General features: G+C 38.7%; 2 protein-coding genes and 3 non-coding genes across 8 annotated transcripts in view; all 5 read left to right on the top strand.

The window, feature by feature from the left end:
• The first annotated feature begins 47 nt into the window (after positions 1-47).
• Positions 48-8,158, top strand: RABGGTB (Rab geranylgeranyltransferase subunit beta). 4 transcript variants are annotated; one of them, XM_069594890.2, is made up of 9 exons: positions 48-113; positions 1,131-1,238; positions 1,871-2,068; positions 3,218-3,323; positions 4,138-4,190; positions 4,269-4,379; positions 4,977-5,102; positions 6,867-7,016; positions 7,574-8,158. In XM_069594890.2, exons 1-9 carry the CDS (start codon positions 111-113, stop codon positions 7,712-7,714), a joined length of 996 nt encoding a protein of 331 aa, XP_069450991.2. In that variant the 5' UTR covers positions 48-110; the 3' UTR covers positions 7,715-8,158. The 4 variants fall into 4 exon arrangements, with proteins under 4 accessions (XP_069450991.2, XP_070148598.1, XP_070148599.1 ...); XM_070292497.1 differs by having other exon boundaries at positions 60-113; positions 7,578-8,158; XM_070292498.1 differs by having other exon boundaries at positions 60-113; positions 4,171-4,190.
• LOC138431624 (small nucleolar RNA SNORD45) lies at positions 886-964 on the top strand. Its single transcript, XR_011253776.1, has one exon. It is a non-coding gene; the product is annotated as a small nucleolar RNA SNORD45 (small nucleolar RNA).
• On the top strand, positions 1,507-1,589 carry LOC138431627 (small nucleolar RNA SNORD45). Its single transcript, XR_011253779.1, has one exon. It is a non-coding gene; the product is annotated as a small nucleolar RNA SNORD45 (small nucleolar RNA).
• On the top strand, positions 2,195-2,266 carry LOC138431626 (small nucleolar RNA SNORD45). The gene has a single exon (XR_011253778.1). It is a non-coding gene; the product is annotated as a small nucleolar RNA SNORD45 (small nucleolar RNA).
• Positions 8,159-10,134: 1,976 nt separating the features above from the next.
• The window catches only part of MSH4 (mutS homolog 4), an 86,721-nt gene continuing 75,323 nt past the window's right edge, over positions 10,135-21,532 (top strand). The window contains exon 1 of the mRNA XM_069594877.1: positions 10,135-10,418. Within this exon, the coding sequence (XP_069450978.1) occupies positions 10,181-10,418 (238 nt within the window). The 5' untranslated portion in view covers positions 10,135-10,180. The remainder of the gene's footprint in view (positions 10,419-21,532) is intronic.

Consider the following 21,532-nt stretch of genomic DNA (forward strand, 5'->3'; position numbering starts at 1 on the left):
GGTGGTCAGCTATGTCGGGGCGGAGAGGGGGCCTGAGGAGCGCTTCTGCGCAGGCGCTTGCCTGCTAAGTCCGCCCACTGACGAGCTAAGTTCTCTTTTCGCTCTCAGTCATGGTGAGTGTGGACGTGTTTTGTATTGCTGTCTAGATGTGTCCATAGGAGAATGGATAGGGTAATATTTAAGCTCCTAAGTCACTAGTGGGTAGTTTTCTTAGTATTGGAGAATGATTGGGTTAAAACACAGGCCTTGGAAGGTATTTTGAGGGCTCATAGACAATGTGAAGGGTTACTCAGCGTTTTCTGCTGATATCGCGGGTGCGGTTGCGGCCGGACTTCCTGCTATCGGGCGGGGCTCGGTGTTCGACGACTTTCTTTCTTAATCTCCTGGCCTCCCACAAAAGCCGGTTAGTTCTTAGCTTCCATATAGCCGTGTATATGTGGCTCGAAATATTTGGAATTGTTAATGGTATGGGGTCTCGTTCTAATAAGTTTTAATGGGATATGAAGGAAATTTACTACTTCATTTTTATTGGTAATGATCTCGAACTACTTAAAATGTAGCTTCAGTCACAAAGATGTAGCTGAAAAATGTGCCGCACTAGAGCAAGAACAGTCATCACCCGGGGGCTTGTTGCAAATGCAGAAACTTAAGACTAAAGCTGGAAAAGAATTGTTAACCTGATAAAGAACTGTGGCTTGCATGGAAGGTGCTTTGAAACCTGGGTTTTTAAGATTAATGGACTCTCACTAGAGAACTCAACTGCAGATTATGGGACAGATAGGTTTAATGCTTTAGCTTGCTTTCTGCCACGTGTAAACCATAAGTTGAAAATTTTCAGTCAGTTTTACTTAACTTTTCAGCCGAGATGAGGACGGTAGTTTTTTGGGTCGATGATGAGCTGGCATGTATTCTGAATCTAAAGTTGATTATTACTACTTTAGCTCTAGAATTACTCTGAGACCTGAAGAATACCTGAAACTATGAAAACTTTAGTTGTTTTTCGTCAGCTACTTTTAAAATTGAAAGCGTCTATATGGCAAGATGAAATAAGAGTTCATATGTATATTGAAATGTATGCTCTGAGGTCAAACATTAAAAGATAAAAATTTATGAAATCTCGTGTGTGAAAGGGTACACCGCAGAAGGATGTTATCATTAAGTCAGATGCACCTGACAGCCTGTTACTGGAGAAGCATGCTGATTATATTGCATCCTATGGCTCAAAGAAAGATGATTACGTATGTATACTTCTGTGTTGAAAAGTTTTTGTTCTGTAAACGTGTCAAATCATTTGGTCAGGATGGTTTGTATTTTTCTTAAAAATGGTTTCCAACTCCTGCATACCAGGGAATGATGTCTGGTTGACTAGCCATGGGAGTTAACCTTGATTCTTAGCAATACTTATGTAGAGACTTTGGCAGGCAAAGTAGATTACCTTCTGTCCAGATATGTCAGAATTTTGAGGTAGCCAATAGATTCCTATTTTTGTAGTTGAGCTACTTTCAAGGTCAATGATGTGTTGGCATGTATTACCTGAGTTTATGGTGATGTGTAATAACACTTAAGCTCTAGAATTACGCTGAGACCTTGAAAAAGTTTTACCTTGAACAATGTTCCCCGTTTTCATCTCTGGGATCCTTAGGGAAAACTGAATTAAACAGCTTAATTAGAAGTAAAGTATTTTCCCTATAGTTTAGAAAGAGCTGAATTATTTACCATGTTGGGAAACATCTCTACTAATGAATTCCCATAAATAATCTGCAGCTGTGGAGTTGTTAGAGCCATATAACAGTATGGGTATTTAGCTTCTGTGTTGAGTATCTTTAAACTGACATCAATTCACACTGACACATTAATTTCTGTGTTTTAGGAATATTGCATGTCTGAATATTTGAGAATGAGTGGCATCTATTGGGGTCTCACTGTAATGGATCTCATGGGACAACTACATCGCATGAATAGAGAAGAAATTCTGACGTTTATTAAGTCTTGTCAGCATGAGTGTGGTGGAATAAGTGCTAGTATTGGACATGATCCTCATCTTTTGTATACTCTTAGTGCTGTTCAGGTAAATACTAATGAAAATTCAGCAGTCTTGGTAGTGTATTCTGTTACCTGAGTAAGAGAATTGAAAATAGGGATCAGTATCTATGTAAAAAGTTACCCATATCTTTTCAGATCTGTTTCAAAGCAAGGTCAATGATGTGATGGCATGTATTAGCTGAATCCAAAGTTGATGTAAATTCTAAAATGGCACTGAGACCTTGGACAGTAAAATGTTTATCTTACATATATGTAAATGTCTGGAAGTCTCTAAGTGGAAGTTTTTTTTTTTTGAGCAAGAAAAATTCTTTTGGTGTTAAGGCACTGAAATCTGATTTATTTACTGTACAGCATGACCTACCCTATCCCAATAGATTTATACCCTATCCCAATAGATTTATATCCTATCCCGATAGAAAACATGTTAAGTCTTACCTGACGATAACATTTTTTAAAGCAGGTAGTATATTCTAAAGATTTGTCACGTGGAACTTATTCAGAGAACAGTGCATAGCATAATGGATTATATAAACTGCTTGAAGCCTGTGTACAATATGTGTAGAAGCCTCCTTCATTCAGCTTTTTTTGTATTCGGTCAGACTTCCTGCATGGCATTTGCTTTCTTACATGGCCTGGCCATTTCCTCCCTTTAGTTTCATCTTCTCATCTAATTTCTGGAAATGCCAAGCTGCCTATGGTTCCCTGCTTTTACTCTGCCATTTCACGACTTTGCTTTTTACTATGGAGTTGACTTTTTAAAAATTAAAAAAAAAATTTTTTTTGGCCTTGTTCTGGCTTGTGGGATCTTAGTTCCCTGACCAGAGATTGAATTGGGGTCAAGGCAGTAAAAGCACTGAATCCTAACTACTGAACCACCAGGGATGTCCATCTGGAGTTAGCTTTGATTTTGATATTTGTGAAGATTCACAAATAAGGGTTTAAAGTCTGTATAAGTTTCATAAATGAGTCTCAGTGTTAACAGTGGTTAAAGACTTGTTGGTAATACCTATAATTTTACTCCGTAATAGAATTACATATTTGAGAAAAGTTTTCAAGGTGCATAGACAAAAGGACATGCATGCTTGACAACTTAGAAGGTAGTTGAGAAGAGCATCATTAGAACAAACTGACCAGTGGCGAGGTATCTACTTACCATGGTTTGTTTCTGTTACAGATACTTACTCTCTATGATAGTATTAATGTTATTGACATAAATAAAGTTGTGGAATATGTTCAGAGTCTACAGAAAGAAGATGGTTCTTTTGCTGGAGATATTTGGGGTAATGTCACTTTAATCCATGGCTCCTAGAATACCGATAGAAAAATGTTTTGCTTTGGTGTTTATTACAGTAATAAGCTTGGTTGCAGATTATAAAGTATAATGAGTTGGGGGCTTTGCTAATAGTTTATAAGGAGATTATAAGTTCTTCATTTTTTCAGGTCCCACTAAGCAGCTGGTCTAACTGGAGTTAATGGTCTGCTGGAAGTTCCAGCATGCACTGTGCTAGTTATAACAGCATACAGGAGTACTGGAACAGAGAGGGCAAGTCTAAAAGATAAGGTAGGTGAAACTTTTTTCCCCAGTATTTGGTGGCTCTGTAAAGTTTTTTAAAAACTTAACTGGCAAGGGGAAAATAATTTTAAAAAAACTTTACAAAATTACTGAATATTTGAGTGGAGGGAGGGAGTAGTATTTTACTTGATAAATCTAGATAATCTCTGCTTTAGGGCTGAATACAGTGCAGGCCGGAGAGACCAGCTGCTTCATGGGATGTGAAAATCTACTTTTATATAATAGGGTAAGTTTATTATCATTCTTAGAAATTAACTAGCCACCTTATCTTTCTGGGTGCTCTGTAAGCAATTAATTCACAGTACTTTTGAGCCATTTTCTAGTACTTAGTTTCCTTAGAAGTAAAGTAAGTGAATATACACTTCACATGTAGTTTTCCTCCTGGATGGTAGAAGTACATGTTAGGCCTGAACTTTTGGAAATATAACTATGGTAGTTGTACAGAGATTTTTAATTAACTTTATATAATATGATTAGAAGCCTCTGATAACACATAATGCTTTGGTTTGCTCTATTTTTAGGAGAAATTGATACAAGATTCTCTTTTTGTGCAGTGGCAACGTTGGCACTATTGGTAAGTTTCAAACGTTGTATTGGAAATGATTAACTCTTGATTATTCTGGAATCTAATAGGCATGTTTTCTGTTTACAGGGGAAGTTGGATGCTATTAATGTGGAAAAGGCAATCGAATTTGTTTTATCATGTATGAACTTTGATGGTGGATTCGGTTGCAGACCAGGTTCTGAATCCCATGCTGGGCAGGTAATACATTAATCCAGATTAAAGTGTAGGCATTTTTACAGTTGCTGACTTTTGAGTCCCCTATTGGTAAAATCCTCTGGCCCAGATAAACATAAGTAGTTTTGTAATTAACCAGAAATACATTTTGATTTCCCATTAGTTTTTATGTGTGTGTGTTAGTTACTCAGTTATGTACAGCTTTTTGCGACCTCATGGACCATAGCCCCCCTAGGCTCCTCTGTCCATGGAATTCTCCAGACAAGAAGACTGGAGTGGGTTGTCATTCCCTTCTCTAATTTTCAGTAAGCAGATAAAAAACATTCTGTATCTCCCTATCCTGAACACCTGTGTTAGAGGATGTTGCATATGTAAACGATTGTCAAACACCTAGCTCTTAGCCATGAAAAAACTGGTGGTAGTCTTTCATTGCAGAGTTGGATCCTAGTAGTATGCTTCAGATTTGTTCAAATAACTATGTGATGTTTATGTTTGTGATTTTTACTGTCAGCAAATTTTTAGATAGAAAATGAAGCTTTAATAATTAAAGTAGATTTTTTAAAAAGCAGTGTTATTGTTGGAAAACTATTATACACATGTACTTTATGTCTGTAATTTTAGATCTATTGTTGCACAGGATTCTTGGCTATTACTAGTCAGTTGCACCAAGTAAATTCTGATTTACTCGGTTGGTGGCTTTGTGAACGACAGCTTCCATCAGGCGGACTCAATGGAAGGCCAGAGAAGGTATTGTTTTTTAAGATTAATCTTTAAATTTTATAAACTTGAGTGAGGACTGCTTTTTTTTTGCCTTTTGTTTTGTAGTATTGCTCTTATAAATTGATCATGAGCTTTTTTACTTTAATACTTTGCAAAATTTAGTTGTACCTTCTAAAAATGCTCTTGGCAAAAGTAAAGCAAAAGTTGAAATGCCTGTTAATCCTGATGTCCATTTAAAAGACAGTCATGACAAGATTGCCTGGTACTTTTTGATTTTCCTTGACAAATAACCCTGGGCTTTGGGCTTTAAAATGTGTTTGTATTCATAGTATAAATTCTTAAAATTTATACTTATTTATAAAATTCCTTCTGAAGGAATTCTTCAGAATTTAATTTATAAAAATCTTTTTGAAGGCTTTCTGTTTTTCATCTACATGAAACTTCTTTAAACTATACTGGGCACTCACAGTTGTGCATTATACATATCTGGGAATCAAAGGCCGCTATTAACACTTGGATCTTGTACAGAAATCTCCATGCTCACTTACAGATGGGAAAGGATAATGGATTTGCCAAAAGAAAGATTTCTTTTAAACTGGATTACAACATTTTCATTTAAAAATATTTTTAAAGAAAAACTCGATTCTGTTTAGCTCTCCACATACTTTAAATTGGGTCTGTAAAGACCAGGTAGTAAATATTTTTTATCTTTGCCTCATGGGCTTGTTGCAGCTACACTGCTGCCCTGAAGAACATTGTTGCCACAGACAATAAAAAATGAATGGGTGTGGTTGTATTCCATTGAAATTACTAATGGACAAGTATGAGTTTCATAATCGTTTTCCTTTCACAATACTGTTTTTAAAAATCATTTACAAATACTAAACCTGTTCTTCGGTTTAGGCCCTTGAGCTAAAATACGATAAAGCATAGTGATGCTTTTATTCTGGGTCATTGTATTTTTGTGTAATTTTGCTTGCTTGTTACTTCTGAATAAGTTTAAAAACCATAAGTGGTACTTAGTTAAAATCCATGGAAAAATCTGGGCAACTTTTCAATAATTAGGAAATGGGTGAGGGTGGGGATAGCACGTACGATCTAGGACAGCTTTTAATGTTCTTGTGGATCATCCTGGGATCTAGTTGAAATTCAGTGCAAGGTGTGGGGTCTTCTGCATTTAAGTTATGATTTGATGAGCAAGGGTGATTTTATTTTTTTAAACCAAGTTGTATACCTTCCTGGACAGCACTGAAAATGCTGCCCATGGCAGTGGAACGTATGTTGCCATAGTTATAAGCCTTACTACCAGTTTCTTGGAAAAGGGACTGATGTAGGCATTCATTTCATGTAGAAATTAAGGTGGATGGATGGTTATCAGTGAATACTGAAACGAACATTTAGCATGGTTTTCTGTGGAATCAAGAATCTGCCTGCAGTGTAGGCAGCACAGGAGACATGGTTCGATCCCTGGCTCAGGACGATCTCCTAGAGAAGAACATGGCAATCCACTCCAGTATTCTTTGCCTGAAAATTTCCATGGACAGAGGAGCCTGGTGGGCTACAGTTCGTGGGGTTGCAGAGTGAGACATGACTGAGCATGCCTGCATACTCACATTCTAGTTCTGTGGAATGAAGCATTTGATCTCTTTTCCAATGATTATCTTTTAATTCTAAGCAATTTTTGGATTTCAGTGTTTCAAACACTGCATTGTCAGTATATCCCTTGATTCCCCTCCCACCCCAGGTATTTAGAAAATACGTTTGTGGCAACTTGTGGCTTTTTCCTCCTAGTTACCAGATGTATGCTATTCATGGTGGGTGTTGGCTTCCCTAAAGATAATTGGAAGGCTTCATTGGATTGATAGAGAAAAGCTCCGCAGTTTCATCCTAGCATGTCAAGATGAAGAAACAGGAGGATTTGCAGATAGGCCAGGAGATATGGCAAGTATACTTAGGACTGTTAATGTAACAGTTAAAATTTTCAGCGTTGTTCTAAGATTCTAAGGGTTCTAAATTTTTTAAACTAGGAATTGGTGGGGAACAAATAGTATTTTTAAGTGTTGCTTTGAAAGGATGCTTTTAAAATGTCATTTAAAAGTGTACTGAGGTGCTTTTCTGGTGGCTCAGATGGTAAAGAATCTGCCTGCAATGCCTAAGACCCACGTTCAATCACAGTATTCTTGCCTGGAGAATTCCATGGACAAGAGCCTGGCAGGCTGCAGTCCATGGGGTCGTAGAGATTCAAACGTGACTGAGTGATTAACACACAAAAAAGAGTGTATGAAAGATCTGAAACACATTTACAGTACTTATGCCTAAGAAATGAGTGTGTGTGCCAAGTCCTCTGTTTAAAAAGTGCAGTTTGAAACCATTATTTCAGAAAATTTTAAGAGAATATTTATATAGAGTGCAATGGGCTCCAGTATAATCCCTGTTCAAAAGCAGGGTTTTAGAAGTTTTCATTTTGTAATATTCTATAAATTCTTGTTTTTTAATAGGTAGATCCTTTCCATACTCTGTTTGGAATTGCTGGATTGTCACTTTTGGGAGAAGAACAGATTAAACCTGTTAGCCCTGTTTTTTGCATGCCTGAAGAAGTACTTCGGAGAGTGAATGTTCAGCCTGAACTAGTGAGCTAGATTAGATCCCTTGATGGAGAAGTTGGTTAATATAGTTTTTATTGTGTTTTAACATTTCAGTAGTTGAAGTGCTTAAAAAACTTAACAAACTACCGTGTTAATATTTTGTACATGAATTGTGTTAATTTTAATAAATTATAATTATACATATTGTAAATTAAGATCTTTATTGTATCTCTCCTTCTGGAATGCTGTTGTTACTCTGATTTTTTTGTTTATGCTTCAGTATATTTTCTTGTATGTCTTCATAACAGCAAACTTGAACTCTCTTTAGCTGATGAAGTCTTGTGTTCTGATTTTCCTGGGTACTCCCTTGATATGTTATATATAACTATAGTTAATGTAGATTGGTCTTTGTCAGTGAGAATGTTACTGATAAAGAGTTGATGAACCACATAGGAATTAAAAGATGAAATAAAAATAAATGGCTGAAATTTGGGAATATTTCATGCTTGTGGTTAATGAGTTGGGTACAGAGTGGGTTAGGTAAATGAAGAGAATTCACTAAGATGAGGATTGCAATCTGGACTAACACTTTAGTCACTTTTTAATATTTTATGTCAGAATGCCAAGGGATTGTTGGCATTTTTTTTCCTGCCCAGTAAGGAAATACAAGCTGATACTTGACACACTAATCCTTGTGTTCTTGCAGAAAAAGTATTTTAGTGAGCATTTTTCTTGATGAAGTTGAAATTTGCTGAAGCAAGTTTGCAATAATAACCCTAAGAGTAAAGAATTTTACATGTGAATAGTGATGATTTCTCTTAACACATTGAGCAATGTCTGCTTTTCATGTTATTGAAGTGTCTGGCATTGTTTTTTGACAGTTCACTAAGTTTGGGTTGAATTACCAGTGTTTCTGAAAGTTTGGGAGCCATTGAATGGCACACAATTTTATATAAGTGGTATCATTGGAAGTTTTGAGTACTGCGGTCACTACACGTGGGTGACTGAGTGGTTTCATATTCTGTATCTGATTTCACAATTGAATGAATTCGGTAATGGACCGAATTCATCTAATGGTGTCAAGAGTATTTTCTCAATCCTGCTTTCTCTACCATGTTGAATTACTGTGTCTATTCAAGAGAATCATGGCATCTGGTCCCATCACATCATGGCAAATAGATAGGGAAACAGAGACTTACTTTTTGTGGCTCCAAAAATCACTGCAGATGGTGACTGCAGCCATGAAATTAAAAGACACTTCTTGGAAGGAAAGTTATGACCAACCTAGACAGCATATTAAAAAGCAGAGACGTTACTTGGCCAACAAAGGTCGGTCTAGCCAAAGCTATGGTTTTTGCAGTAGTCATGTATGAATGTGAGAGTTGGACTATAAAGAGAGTTGAGCAACGGAGAGGTGATGTTTTTGAACTGTGATGTTGAAGGAGACTTAAGAGTCCCTTGGACTGCAAGGAGATCCAACCAGTCTATTCTAAAGGAAATCAGTCCTGAGTATTCATTGGAAGGAGTGATGCTGAAGCTGAAACTCCAATATTTTGGCCACCTGATGTGAAAAGCTGACTGATTTGAAAGACCCTGATGCTGGGAAGATTGAGGGCGGGAGGAGAAGGGGACAACAGAGCATGAGATGGTTGGATGGCATCACTGACTGAATGGACATGAGTTTGAGTAAACTCTAGGAGTTGGTGGTGGACAGGGAGGCCTGGCATGCCGCAGTCCATGGGGTCATCAAGAGTGGGACACGACTGAGAGTGAACTGAACTCGGAAATATTAGCACAGAATGTCCTGTGATAAGGGGAATAAGGTGTAATGGGAATAGAGACTCCCAAGCTGTATTTGGAGGAAGAACTTACAACATACACCAGTATTCTTGAAACTTCCATGGAGGGAGGACCTTGGCGGGCTACAGTCCATGGGGTCACAAATAGCATGGGGTCACTACTGAGCACGGACACACACAAGTTGGGTTGATGGCCCTGAATTCCGTTTAGTTGAGGGGATCTACGTCGCATTATGAAAGTGTTAGTTGCTCAATCATGACCGACTTTTGGCTCCTCTGTCCTTGGGGTTTTCCAGGCAAGAATACTGGAGTGGGTTGCCATTCCCTTCTCCAGGGGATCTTCTGGACCCAGGGGTTGAATCCAGGTTTCCTGCATTGCAGGCCATTCTTTAGCATTTGAGCCAGAGAAGAGATTAAGCTTGACCTCGCCTTAAGCTTGACCAAATTCTGCAGCAGTTGACGGGACCGGGACACCTGAGAGTACATTCTCCAGTTCTGTCTTTAAATCATTTTAACAAAGGAAGCATTTAATCACCTGTGTGCTCGGTCGCTCAGTCCTGCCCAACTTTTTGCGACTCCATGGACTGGTCTTTGGGGATAAATATTGGTGGGCGTGGTAAACTGTGGGGGGGGGGGGGGGTGCTCTGCGCGTGCGCACTGCGACTCTACGCACCGCGCTTTCCCCGCGGCGCTTTGTCCCACAGCAGAATTGCTCTGAAGGATGTTGCGGCCTGACATATCACTAACGTTTCCGTCTGTCCCTGCGGCTTCCCCCTGCTCACCAGAGGCTCGGTCCCAGGGTCCCCGCTACAATTTCGAACTCCAGGAGACTCCTCTGAGCCGCCCTTCAGCCCAAGCCGCCTCTGCGTCTTCCCCACCAGGCACGTCTGGAGCGGCGGGTGACAGGAGCGGCAGCAGCAGTCTACCTGGGCATCCGCCCAGCGCCCTGCCGCCTCAAGGCAAGGAGTTGTGTGAACTTCTGGAGGTTCGGGGAACCGTGGTCTCTGGTTACCACAGAAGTTTCAGTTGGTGTCTGTTTGGAGTTTGGGAATGGAATGCTCTGCGAATTGAGTGGGTCTGAGTGATTTAAGGGCTGGACTCTTCCTCACGTTGGTTTTCTTACAAGGCCGTGATGGCGGATGGCCCAGTTCTGAGGCAGGCTATATTCATATCCGGGGTAATGTGCCCCCGCCCGCGCCCCATGACAGATGAATGAATTTGTGCACGAGTTTAGTGATTGGAGTGGTAAACCTCTTGGCTCCTGAGCCTCCAAGTCCTTCTAGTATATCTTGAAAACAAATAAGCTTTGAGAACAGACCAGATTTAACATTTTCTCTAATGGAGGTGAATAATACATTTAGTGTGAAAAATGCCCTTTAAGGAGTATTCAACTCGTTTATCTTAATAGTCAGTGATTCTCCATGACAAAACCGTCACCTTTTGCCCACACAGCGTTGCCACTCACTGGTAAGGTAACAAATGCCAAATCCCGTGGTCACTTTTCACTTCATCTTATGTAAACTTCCCACAGTTTAATGTTCTTCACCAGGCTTGTCTTGAACTGTCTTAATTTTATTTCCTTGATTCCACTCTTCCCTGTTTTTCGCCTACCTTCCATAGAACTATGCTTACTTTTGTTAGTTTACAAATTATTGGCTTGTCCTTAGAGGTTTTTTTCTAGGCTACTTCTGTCTGACTGTGATTATCACCACAGCCCAGATCTCATCTTTGCCCCTAGATTCCTGTTTCAGACTGTCTTCTGAAGTTTCTAGTAAGGAACCAGTGGACATCCTCAGACTCACTATATGATTAATTGAATTCATCTCTCTGCAGCTCCTCAACCTGTTTCTCTTATCTCAATCATTGGGTTTTTAAAATCTTTAGACTTCAATGATTCAAATATTCCCTCACTCATAACATCCAAAGTTAACAAGTTCTAGTTTTATCTTTTAAATAATTCTGTTCTTTTCTCTGTGCCATTACAGGCCCTTTTAATTTTGTGTCTGAATTATTGCTTCCAACTCCTAATGCTTCTTTCTTCTAAGCTTACTCACAGTGTCACTAGAGTTATATGGAAAATGAAAATCTTACATCCCGTGGCACTTCAACCAGTGACTCTTATTTGCAGGTAAAAAAATTGTACTCTTTAGTAGCATATCCAAGTCCACTTGGGATATGTTTTCAGTTTTTGCGGTCTTATATCTCATCATTTCTTAATAATTACCCTACTTTCTAACTTAATTGACCTACTTTCACTTCCTTCAAGGCAACATACATGTTTATCAGTATGTTAATCCCCTTCATGAAATGTTCTCTCACTTATTTATTTTCAACAATAATAGCATCCACTAATTAATGACTGCTCCTCTGTTCTAGCTTCTTACTTAGCACGTTGTATCTCTGATCCTTACAGTAAATCTGTAAGATAGATTTTTCTTTTGTCCCAATTTAAGAGGGAGCCAAGACCCAAATTGATGAAATAGTTACCTTAGGTGCTCAGTGTGCGCTCAGTTGTGTCTGACTCTTTCCGACCCCATGGACTGTAGCCTGTCAGGCTTCTTTGTCCATGGGTTTCCCAGGCAGGAATACTGGAGTGCATTGCCATTTCCTGCTTCAGGAGATCTTCCTGACCCAGGGTTTGAAACTTTTTCTCCCATATCTGTATTTTAGATTCTTTACCACCTAGCCACCGGGGAGCTGAGTTATCTTAGGAGCTGAGGATAATAATATTCTGTGCTCTCAAAGAACTTATGGTTCAGTAGGGAAGATAGACTTAAAAATCTATAAAACTTTTAAGAGATAATTATTTTTGAGTTATTTACAGATATTGTGCTTAGTACCTTCAGTCATATCTGACCCTCTGCGATTCTATGAACCATAGCCTGACAGGCTCCTCTGTCCATAGGATTCTCCAGGCAAGAATACTGGAGTGGGTTGTCATTTCCTTCTCCATATAGATATTGAGGTGTTTAATAAGTAAGGGAACAAAGTAACTAAAGAAATTTTGCAGAGGAAATTCAACTTGAGGTAGTGTTGAAGATTATGTCAATTAAACGGAAAGAGGAGAAAAAAAAATGGAGAAGAAACTTTTATTTTTCTCTTAAGAAAGAAAAATATGTGCAAAGGCACAGAAGTATGATATAGCATGTTGTGTTTGTAGACTACAAATAATTTAGTTTGGTAGAGCAGTAGGGTGATCTGTTTTGTTTCTTCTACCTAGAGTACTTGCAGGTATTTAATCTGGGAGGCAGGTATTTAATCTGGGAGGCAGATAGGTTTTTTTGCCATGCCAAAAACATCTCTGGCTTGGTGATTGGAAGAGATAATATTACTTTTTCCTGATAAATGGAATTTTGTAGGAGAAGCAACTTTTAGAGGGAAAAATGGTGAATTCTTCTGTGGACATGCTGAGTGTGAAGAACCTTTGGGGTATCCATACATTCATATTGATGCAATTAAATATATGAATCTAGGGCTAAGAAAGAAGCCTGGGAGAGATATAAATTTGAGGGCAGAGGGGAGAAGGTAAAGGGAATATAGGAAAATAGAAGTGAAGGAAATTGGAGAAAAACTAGGAGAAGTAAGTTTAAGAAGGGGATTAGAGTCTGAAAGTAACCTGAGAACAAGAAGCCACCCTGTTTGTCTCCAGTCTCTAGTAACCATCTCCTTCCTTAGCTCCTTTAAGCCTAAGGTTAGTAATGGAGCATATTTTGTCTTGATTCTACACATTTCTTTATGATGATATTCTGTCTAACCCTTTGTAAATATTCCCTTTATCAACCACTCTTCAGATTATCCTAGTTTGAATGTGTTATCTTTCTGGGAACTATACAAAAATGTTAGATTTTATCCTATGGTGGATATGGGAGACACTGAGAAATTGTCAGAAAGGGAGACATGGTGAGATTTCTTTTTCAGAAAGATCACTAGTGATGGATGTGAAGAATTGATTAGTGAGGCATCATGTTGAAGACAAGGATAATAATTCAAAGACTTTTGAAAAAGGCTGAAGAAGATATGTGCTTAAAATGGGCCAGATAGGAGTGAAGATGGAGAGAAATTTTAGTGAGATATCTGTCTCTATAATTAGATTTGGTTACTGATTGGGTGTTTGGATTCATGAAAGAGGAGTTAAGAGTGACTTCTAAGTTTATGACTTGTATGAAAAGGTGCAAGATAATGTAGTTGACCCACTGGTAGTAAAGAAAGGATAGATTCTGAGGAAAAGTTACTGAGGTAATTCACTTTTAGATATTTAGTAGTTCTGGGAAAATACCTAATGGTTTGTATCTAAAAAGTAGTTTGGGATATTTATATCCAAAAATATAGGGATCTAGAGCCACCCTATCTGTTAGAACTCTCTGTGGATAGATGTATTCTATATCTGTGCTAATATAGTAGCCACTAGACGGGTGTGGTTTTTGTGCATTTTAAATGTGGCTAGTGTGACTGAAGAACTGAATTGTAATTTTAATTTAATTTAAATAGCCACACGTGGCAAGAAGCTCCTATACTGAGCAATGCAGCTATAGACCTAAGAATGGTTTTTGCATTTTTAAAGGGTTGGAAAAGTAAAAGAAGAAATTCATATTATAGTATCCAGAACTAAATATCGGAATATTCACTGGAAGGACTGATGCTGAAGCTCCAGTACTTTGGCCACCTTATGTCAAGAACTGACTCACTGGAAAAGACCCAGATGCTGAGAAAGATTGAGGGCAGAAGAAGGGGACAACAGAGCATGAGATGGTTGGATGGCATCATCGACTCAATAGACATGAGTTTGAGCAAATTCCAGGAGATAGTGAAGGACAGGGAACCCTGGTGTGCTACAGTCCATGGGGTTGCAAAGACTTGGACATGACTGAGTGGCTGGACAACAACAAATCCAGAATTAAAGTTTCATTGAAATACACTCATTTATTGTCTTACTTACTTATTGTCTGTGGCTATTTCCTGTGATAATGTCAGAACTGAGTAATCGTAATAGACAGTATGACCACAAAGCCTAAAATATTTAACATCTGGCTCGTTATTTAAAAGCTTACCACCCTCTACAGTGTTGGAGAGGAGTTAGGGCTGTATATGAGGGTTTGAGAGTTGCCAGGAAATAGATATTAATAAAAGCCAAAATAATAGATGAGATATTCAGAGGAAATGTATAATTTTGATTTAAGAGAGAAAGTAAAGTTTGGAACCATTGGAAGCCAACAGTTAAGAGGCAGATAGAGGAAAAGGACCTGGCAATGGAAACTAAAAAGAAGTAGTTTAAGGAGAATCAAGATAGAGAGTTGTTATGGAAATCAAGGAGGAGAGGCCTAAAGAGACCCAGGATTTTTTTTTTTAAAGAACTCCTAATTTAACTTAAAATCTTTTGCACAGCAAAGGAAACTATAAAGAGATGAGAAGATAACCCTCAGAGTGGGAGAAAATTCATTGCAAATGAAGCAACTGACAAAAGATTAATTTCCAAAATATATAATCAGCTCAATATCAGAAAAACAAAGAACCCAATAAAAAAATGGGCAGAAGACCTAAACAGACATTTCTCCATAGAAGACATACAGATGGCCAATAAACACATGAAAAGATGCTCAACATCACTTATTATTAGAGAAAGGCAAATCAAAACTGCAATGAGGTATCACCTCATATCAATTAGAAGGTCCATCAACAAATCTATAAACTGGATATATAAATGCTGGACAGGATGTGCTTGAGAAAAAGGAATCTTCCTGCACTGTTGGTAGGAATGTAAATTGATACAGCCACTATGGAGAACAGTATGGAGATTCCTTAAAACACTAGGAATAAAGCTACCATATGACCTAGCAATCCCATTACTAGGCACACACCCTGAGAAAACCACAATTCCTGTGTTCATTGTAGCACTGTTTACAGTGGCCTTCACATGGAAGCAACCTAGATGTCCATCAACAGATGAATGGATAAAGAAGATATGGTACATGCTGGGCTGTGCTTAGTCGCTCAGTTGTGTCTGACTCTTTGTGACCCCATGGACTGTAGCCCACCAGACTCCTCTGTCCATGTGGTTTCTCCAGACAAGAATACTGGAGTGGGTATCTTATCCCTTCTCCAGGAACTCTTCTGACCCAGGAATTAAACCAGGGTCTCCTGCACTGAAGGTGGATTCTTTACCAGCTGAGCTATTAGGGAAGCCCATAGAATATATATATACAATGAAATATTACTCAGCCATAAAAAAGAACAAATTTGAGTCAGTTCTAGTGAGGTGGATGAACCTAGAGCCTGTTATAGAGTGAAGTAAGTCAGAAAGAGAAAAATAAATACTCTATATTAATGCATATATTTGGAATCCTTTAATAGAAAAAGAGTACTGATGAACCTATCTGCAGGGAACGAATGGAGATGCAGATGTAGAGAACGAACTTGTGGACACAGAAGGGGAAGGATATGGAGGACAAACTGAGAAATTAGCATTTATGTATATACTTTTATCATGTGTAAAATAGATAGCTAGTGGGAAGCTGCTGTATAACATAGGGAGCCTGGCTTGGCCCTCAGTAACAGTGGCTGACTTTATTTTGTGAGGCTGCAAAATCACTGCAGGTGGTGATTGCAGCCATGAAAGTAAAAGATGCTTATTCCTTAGAAGGAAAGTTATGACCAACCTAGACAGCATATTAAAAAGCTGAGACACTACTTTGTCCACAAAGGTCCACCTAGTCAAAGCTATGGTTTTTCCAGTAGTCATGTATGGATGTGAGAGTTGGGCTATAAAGAAAGCTGAGCGCCAAAGAATTGATGCTTTTGGACTGTGGTGTTGGAGAAGACTCTTGAGAATCCCTTGGACTGCACGGAGATCCAACCAGTCCATCCTAAAGGAGATCAGTCCTGGGTGTTCATTGGAAGGACTGATGTTGAAGCTGAAACTCCAATATTTTGGCCACTTTATGCCAAGAGCTGACTGATTGGAAAAGACCCTGATGCTGGGAAAGATTGAGGGCAGGAGGAGAAGGGGACGACAGAGGATGAGATGGTTAGATGGCATCATGACTCAGTGGACATGAGTTGGGTGAACTCTGGGAGTTGGTGATGGACAGGGAGGTGTGGTGTGCTGTGGTTTATGGGATCACAAAGAGTCAGACAGGACTGAGCGGCTGAACTGAACTGAACGACCTAGAGGAGTGGGATGGGAAAGAAGAGGAAGGCTCTAGAAGGAGGGGATATATGGATATCATTATATATATATGATGGCTGATTCGAGTTGTAAAAACCAACTCAACATTGTAAAGCAATCATCCTCCAATTAAAAAACAAAGACTTATTGGAATCCCTGGTGGCCCACTATGCAGTGGATAGGAATCCACCTGCAGCAATCCCTCTTCCTGGAAGATTCCACATACCAAGGGGCATCTAAGCCCATGTGCCAGTTACAGAGCCTGAGCTCTAGAGGCTGTGCACCACAACTACTGAGTCTGTGTGCCTAGAGCCAGTGCATCACAAAAAGAGAAGCCACTGCAGTGAGAAGCCCATGCATTGCCACAAAGAGTAGCCCCTGTTCTAGTAGCCCCTGCTTGCTGCAACTGAAGAAAGCCTGTGCAAAGCAACAAAGACCTCACACAGCCAAAAATACATAAATAAATAAAAATGAACTTTAATGTCTATGTACCCCACAACATTGTAAATCAACTATACTTCAGTGGAAAAAAAAAATCTATGTGCCTAGACACTATGCTAGACTATGTACATTCTGTCATATTTTATGACAACCCTATAAAAAAAGTAGTATCTTCACCATATTAACAAATTGATTAAACCATATGATAATCTCAATAGATACAGAAAAAGCCTTTGACAAAAGTCAGCACCCATTTATGATTAAAACTCTTCAAAAAATGGGCAGAGAAGGAACCTACCTCAACATAGTAAAGGCCAAATATGATAAGCCTATGGCAAACATTCTCAGTGATGAAAAGTTGAAAGCATTCTCCCTAATATCAGGAATAAGACAAGGGTGTCCACTTTCTCCACTACTATAGTTCTGGAAGTCCTAGCTACAGCAGTCAGAGAAGAAAAAGAAATAAAAGGAATCCAGATTGGAAAAGAAGAAGTAAAGCTCTTACTGTTTGCAGATGACATGATACTGTACATGCTGCTGCTGCTGCCAAGTCGCTTCAGTCGTGTCGACTCTGTGCAACCCCATAGACGGCAGCCCACCAGGCTCCCCCGTCCCTGGGATTCTCCAGGCAAGAACACTGGAGTGGGTTGTCATTTCCTTCTCCAATGCATGAAAATGAAAAGTGAAAGTGAAGTCGCTCAGTCGTGTCTGACTCTTAGCGACCCCATGGACTGCAGCCTACCAGGCTCCTCTGTCCATGGGATTTTCCAGATACTGTACATATAAAACTCTAAAGATAGTATCAAAAAGTTACGAGAGCTAATCAGTGAAATGTAGCAAAGTTGCAGGATACAAAATCAATACACAGAAATCACTTGCATTTCTGTATATTAGCAATGAAAAATCAGAAAGAGAAATTAAGGAATCAATCCCCTTCACATTTGCAACAAAAAAGAATTAAATATGTAGGAATAAATTTACCTAAGGAGACTAAAGAACTGTATACAAAATTATAAGACACTAATGAAAGAAATCAAAGACAAACAGATGGAGAGATATTCTATGTTCCTGGGTAGGAAAAATGGATATTGTGAAAATGGCTATACTACCAAATGCAGTCTACAGATTCAATGCAATCCCTATCAAATTACCAATGGCATTTTTCACAGAACTAGAACAAAACATTTCACAATTCATATGGAAGCACAAAAGACCCTGAATAGCCACAGCAGTCTTGAGAAAGAATGGAGCTGGAAGAATCAACTTTCCTGACTTCAGATGATACTACAAAGCCACAATCATCAAGACAGTCTGTTACTGGCACAAAAGCAGAAATATAGACCAATGGAGCAAGCTAGAAAGCCCAGAAACAAACCCATGCACCTATGGGTATCTTATTTTTGACAAAGGGGGCAAGAATATACAATGGGGCAAAGACAGCCTTTTCAACAAATGGTGCAGGAAAAACTGGACAACTACATGTAAAAGAATGAAATTAGAACACCTCCTAACAGCAAACACAAAGATAAACTCAAAATGGATTAAACACCTAAATGTAAGACCAGAAACAATAAAACTCTTAGAGGAAAACATAGGCAGAACACTCGATGATGTAAATGAAAGCAAGATCCTCTGTGACCCACCTCCTAGAGTAATGGAAATAAAAACAAAAGTAAACAAGTGGGACCTGGTTAAACTTAAAAGCTTTTCCATAGCAAAGGAAACTATAAGCAAGGTGAAAAGACAGTCCTCAGAATGGGAGAAGATAATAGCAAGTGAAACAACTGACAGAGGATTAATTTCCAAAATATACAAATAGCTCATACAACTCAATACTAGAAAAATAAACAACCCTATCAAAAAGTGGGAAAAAGACCTAAACAGACATTTCTCCAAAGAAGACATACAGATGGCAAACACATGAAAAGATCCTCAACATTGCTTATTATTAGAGAAATGCAAATCAAAACTAAAATGAGATATCACGTCACACTGGTCAGAATGGCCATCACCAAAAAGTCTACAAACAAATGCTGAGAGGGTGTGGAGAAAAGGGAATGCTCTTGCACTGTTGGTGGGAATGTAAATTGATACAGCCACTATGGAAGATGGTATGGAGATTCCTTAAAAAACAAGGAATAAAACCACCATATGACCCAGCAATCCCACTCCTAGGCAAATACCTTGTTCAGTTCAGTTCAGTTCAGTTCAGTCACTCAGTTGTGTCCGACTCTTTGCGACCCCGTGGACTGCAGCACACCAGGCCTCCCTGTCCATCACGAACTCCCGGAGTTTACTCAAACTCATGTCCATTGAATCGGTGATGCTATCCAACCATCTCATCCTCTGTCAGCTCCTTCTCCTCCCGCCTTCAGTCTTTCCCAGCATCAGAGTCTTTTCTAATGAGTCCGTTCTTCACATTGGGGGCCAAAGTATTGGAGTTTCAGCTTTAGCATCAGTCCTTCCAATGAATATTCAGGACTGACTTCCTTTAGGATGGACCGGTTCGATCTCCTTGAAGTCCAAGGGATTCTCAAGAGCCTTCTCCAATGCCACAGTTCAAAAGCATCAGTTCTTCAGTGCTCAGCTTTCTTTATAGTCCAACTCTCACATCCATACATGACTACTGGAAAAACCATAGCCTTGATTAGATGGACCTTTGTTGGCAAAGTAATGTCTGCTTTTTAATATGCTGTCTAGGTTGGTCAGAAGTTTCCTTCCAAGGAGTAAGTGTCTTTTAATTTCATGGCTGCAGTCACCATTTGCAGTGATTTTGGAGCCCCCCAAAATGAAGTCAGCCATTATTTTCACTGTTTCCCCATCTGTTTGCCATGAAGTGATGAGACTGGATGCCATGATCTTCGTTTTCTGAATGTTGAGCTTTAAGCCAACTTTTTCCCTTTCCTCTTTCACTTTCATCAAGAGGCTCTTTTGTTCTTCACTTTTTGCCATAAGGATGGTGTCATCTGCATATCTGAGGTTATTGATATTTCTCCTGGCAATCTTGATTCCAGCTTGTGCTTTATCTAGCCCAGTGTGTCTCATGATGTACTCTGCATATAAGTTAAATAAGCAGGGTGACAATATACAGCCTTGATGTACTCCTTTTCCTATTTGGAAGCAGTCTATTGTTCCGTGTCCAGTTCTAACTGTTGCTTCCTGACCTGCATATAGGTTTCTCACGAGGAAACCAAAAGTGAAAAAGACACATGTATCCCATTGTTAATTTTCTGTACTATTTATAATAGCTAAAACATGGAAGCAACCTAGATATCCATCAACAGATGAATGGATAAAGAAGTTGTGGTACAAATACACAATGGAATATTATTATTCCCATCTCTTTCCGAATTTTCCACAGTTTATTATGATCCACACAGTCAAAGGCTTTGGCATAGTCAATAAAGCAGAAATAGGTGTTTTTCTGGAACTCTTGTTTTTTTGATGATCCAGCAGATATTAGCAATTTGATCTCTGGTTCCTCTGCCTTTTCTAAAACTAGCTTGAACATCTGGAAGTTCATGGTTCACATATTGTTGAAGCCTGGCTTGGATAATTTTGAGCATTACTTTACTAGCATATATCCTGAGGAAACCAAAAGTGAAAAAGACACATGTATCCCATTGTTAATTTTCTGTACTATTTATAATAGCTAAAACATGGAAGCAACCTAGATATCCATCAACAGATGAATGGATAAAGAAGTTGTGGTACAAATACACAATGGAATATTATTCAACCATAAAACGGAATGCATTTGAGTCAGTTCTAATGAGGTAGATGAACCTAGAACCTAGATAAAGAAAGATAAATATTGTATTCTAATGCATATATATGGAATCTAGAAAAATGATACTGAAGAATTTATTTACAGGGCAACAATGGAAAAACAGACATAGAGAATAGACTTAAGGACTTGGAGGGAGGGGAAAAAAGGGTGAGATGTATGGAAAGAGTAACATGGAAACTTACATTAGCATATGTAAAATAGCCAATGGGAATTTGCTGTATGTCTCAGGAAACTCAAACAGGGGCTCTGTATCAACTTTGAGGGGTGGGATGGGGAGGGAGATGGGAGGGAGGTTCAAAAGGAAGGGGATATATGTATTCCTATGGCTGATTCATGTTGAGGTTTCACATAAAACAACAAAATTCTGTAAAGCAATTAGCCTTCAATAAAAAATAAATAAATTAAAAAAGAAGGTAATATCTTATACCAATAGGTAAGTAACTAAACAAGGAACTGAACCCAAGTAAGCCTAAACTTTCTTTATACCAATTCCTGGGAGGAGAGAGTTTTGATGAAGAAGTCAACAGAGGAAAAGTAGTATAATTACTATACAAAGGTGTATTTGAAGCTTAGAAGGTAGTTTTAATTAGCAAGAGTAATCTCAGTGAGCTTGCATAAGAAAAAGCTATATTTGTGAGCACTTTTCATTATATTTTAGTATAATGTTATTTATGTTAACT

This window comes from Ovis canadensis, chromosome 1 (assembly GCF_042477335.2).
Source record: "Ovis canadensis isolate MfBH-ARS-UI-01 breed Bighorn chromosome 1, ARS-UI_OviCan_v2, whole genome shotgun sequence".
Classification (NCBI taxonomy): Eukaryota; Metazoa; Chordata; class Mammalia; order Artiodactyla; family Bovidae; genus Ovis; species Ovis canadensis.

Coding starts and splice junctions, on each gene's coding strand:
- RABGGTB (XM_069594890.2), top strand. Junction 4,191..4,268: donor TGGCAACGTTGGCACTATTG/GTAAGTTTCAAA, acceptor TTCTGTTTACAG/GGGAAGTTGGATGCTATTAA. Junction 7,017..7,573: donor CAGATAGGCCAGGAGATATG/GCAAGTATACTT, acceptor GTTTTTTAATAG/GTAGATCCTTTCCATACTCT.